This window comes from Crocuta crocuta, unplaced genomic scaffold (assembly GCF_008692635.1).
Source record: "Crocuta crocuta isolate KB4526 unplaced genomic scaffold, BGI_CrCroc_1.0 scaffold783, whole genome shotgun sequence".
NCBI classification, from domain to species: Eukaryota; Metazoa; Chordata; class Mammalia; order Carnivora; family Hyaenidae; genus Crocuta; species Crocuta crocuta.
Window position 1 is genome coordinate 24,298 of NW_027527136.1, and position 1,643 is coordinate 25,940.

General features: G+C 31.1%; 1 protein-coding gene across 1 annotated transcript in view; it reads left to right on the forward strand.

The window, feature by feature from the left end:
• The window catches only part of LOC144226375 (RNA-binding motif protein, X chromosome-like), a 10,623-nt gene that overhangs the window by 249 nt on the left and 8,731 nt on the right, over positions 1 to 1,643 (forward strand). Inside the window, exon 2 of the mRNA XM_077757799.1 lies at positions 1,050 to 1,156. Coding sequence (XP_077613925.1) covers positions 1,050 to 1,156 — 107 coding nt within the window. The remainder of the gene's footprint in view (positions 1 to 1,049; positions 1,157 to 1,643) is intronic.

Here is a 1,643-nt window from a genome sequence, read left to right on the forward strand (position 1 = left end):
TACTTAGGCAAAGCCAGACCTTTTTAAAGGCATTGTGTACGGTCTCTGCGGTTTCACTTGGCTTTTTTCGGTTATATTACGGCGTGTTACCACGCATTGCGGATGCCAAGGCGCCATTTTGGTCAATAGGCACTTTTATTTTCATAACGGTTTTTCTGAGGAATGTGGTAGTAAATGAAAAAGTCAGGCAAAATACTTGATCACTGTCATTATGACGGTATGTTTTACAACCATGTGTCAAAGTGTTGACTCACTTGATAAGAATTGTCAGAATTTTAACAGCAATTTAATTTGAATCGTGTAATTGCTTCAGTACTTGCTAAATTTTTATCTACGTTTAGTCGCAGCCTAAATTTGCATTGCAGACGGCTTTAATTCCGACCTTATTTTATGACTTAGCATCTTAAAAATATTTTAAACAAGATATTACTGTTAGTAAGGAGAGTATTTGATAAATATTTTTTAAAATGACAATATATGGGTAAAACTCCAAAATAAGTTTAAGGTATTTAATTTAAATGTTAAGTATTGTATACAGATACACATTTGTGATTGTTAAAAGTTTCACTTTTTNCAAAAGAACTGCAATAGCTTTCCAAAGATAAATTTTTATGAGATAATCTGTAGATAAGCAGAGTTTGTCTTAAGTCAGTGCTCACTTTGCCCTTTAGGTTACAAGGGTCATTTTTCTTTTAAATGGGAAGCAAAATAGAGCTTAGGGTACCNACGGCAGTGAAGAGGCATTTAAGAGTCTCTTATTGAGAATGGAAAAGAAGGAACAGTAAATTAAGTTTACTGTGGAAGAGCATGTTGAAATGTGATGATAAGCTAAGTGGAGAGTTCTTTACCATTGATTTTTAGACTAATAATGATTTAAGATGGAAAGTTTTTAAAATAATTTTCAGAAGATTGTAACTGTAATATCCAGAACATTAATTAAATTAAAAGAGGAGTTAAAAATTGTCAAAAGGTTGACTATGAGCTTTAAAAATAAGACAAAAGTTTAATTTTATTTAACACTAAATTTGAAAGTCTTGTATGGATTACAGTTCTTTTGATGAAGGATCGGGACACAAATAAGTCCAGAGGGTTTGCTTTTATTACTTTCGAGAGCCCTGCTGATGCCAAGAATGCTGCAAAAGATATGAATGGAAAGGTAAACACCTTTTTGATAATTTTTTGGTTTTATTCTTCATTGAATAGGATTTCTAGATTTTTTTGTTTTTCTAATTTTTAAGGTGGCATAATGTCATATATGACAGAAGTATTATCACTCTTCCTTTTTGTCCAATGGTTGGAAGAAGTGAAACGAATATTAGCTTCAGCAGTATCTGTGAACCTGATTCCACACTAGTAATCCAGTGTAAGCACAGAATTTAAAACTGTTAAAAAAGCCTTAATAAACAAAACTACAAAAATAAGTTATTCTTTATAATAAGCTATTGAAATTTGATGGAAGTGTTTCTGTACCACTGAAGCCTAAAAAGTTGAATACAGAAGATTAATTCCTATTGTTTGGGGAAAATAATCCTTGAAAAAATTAATAAGTGAGCAGGATCTTTATGTTCAAATTAGCTGTTCAGTTCTTGAAGACAAAATATGAGTAAATTTATAAAGTGGTTATCAAAAAATAATTCACTCTT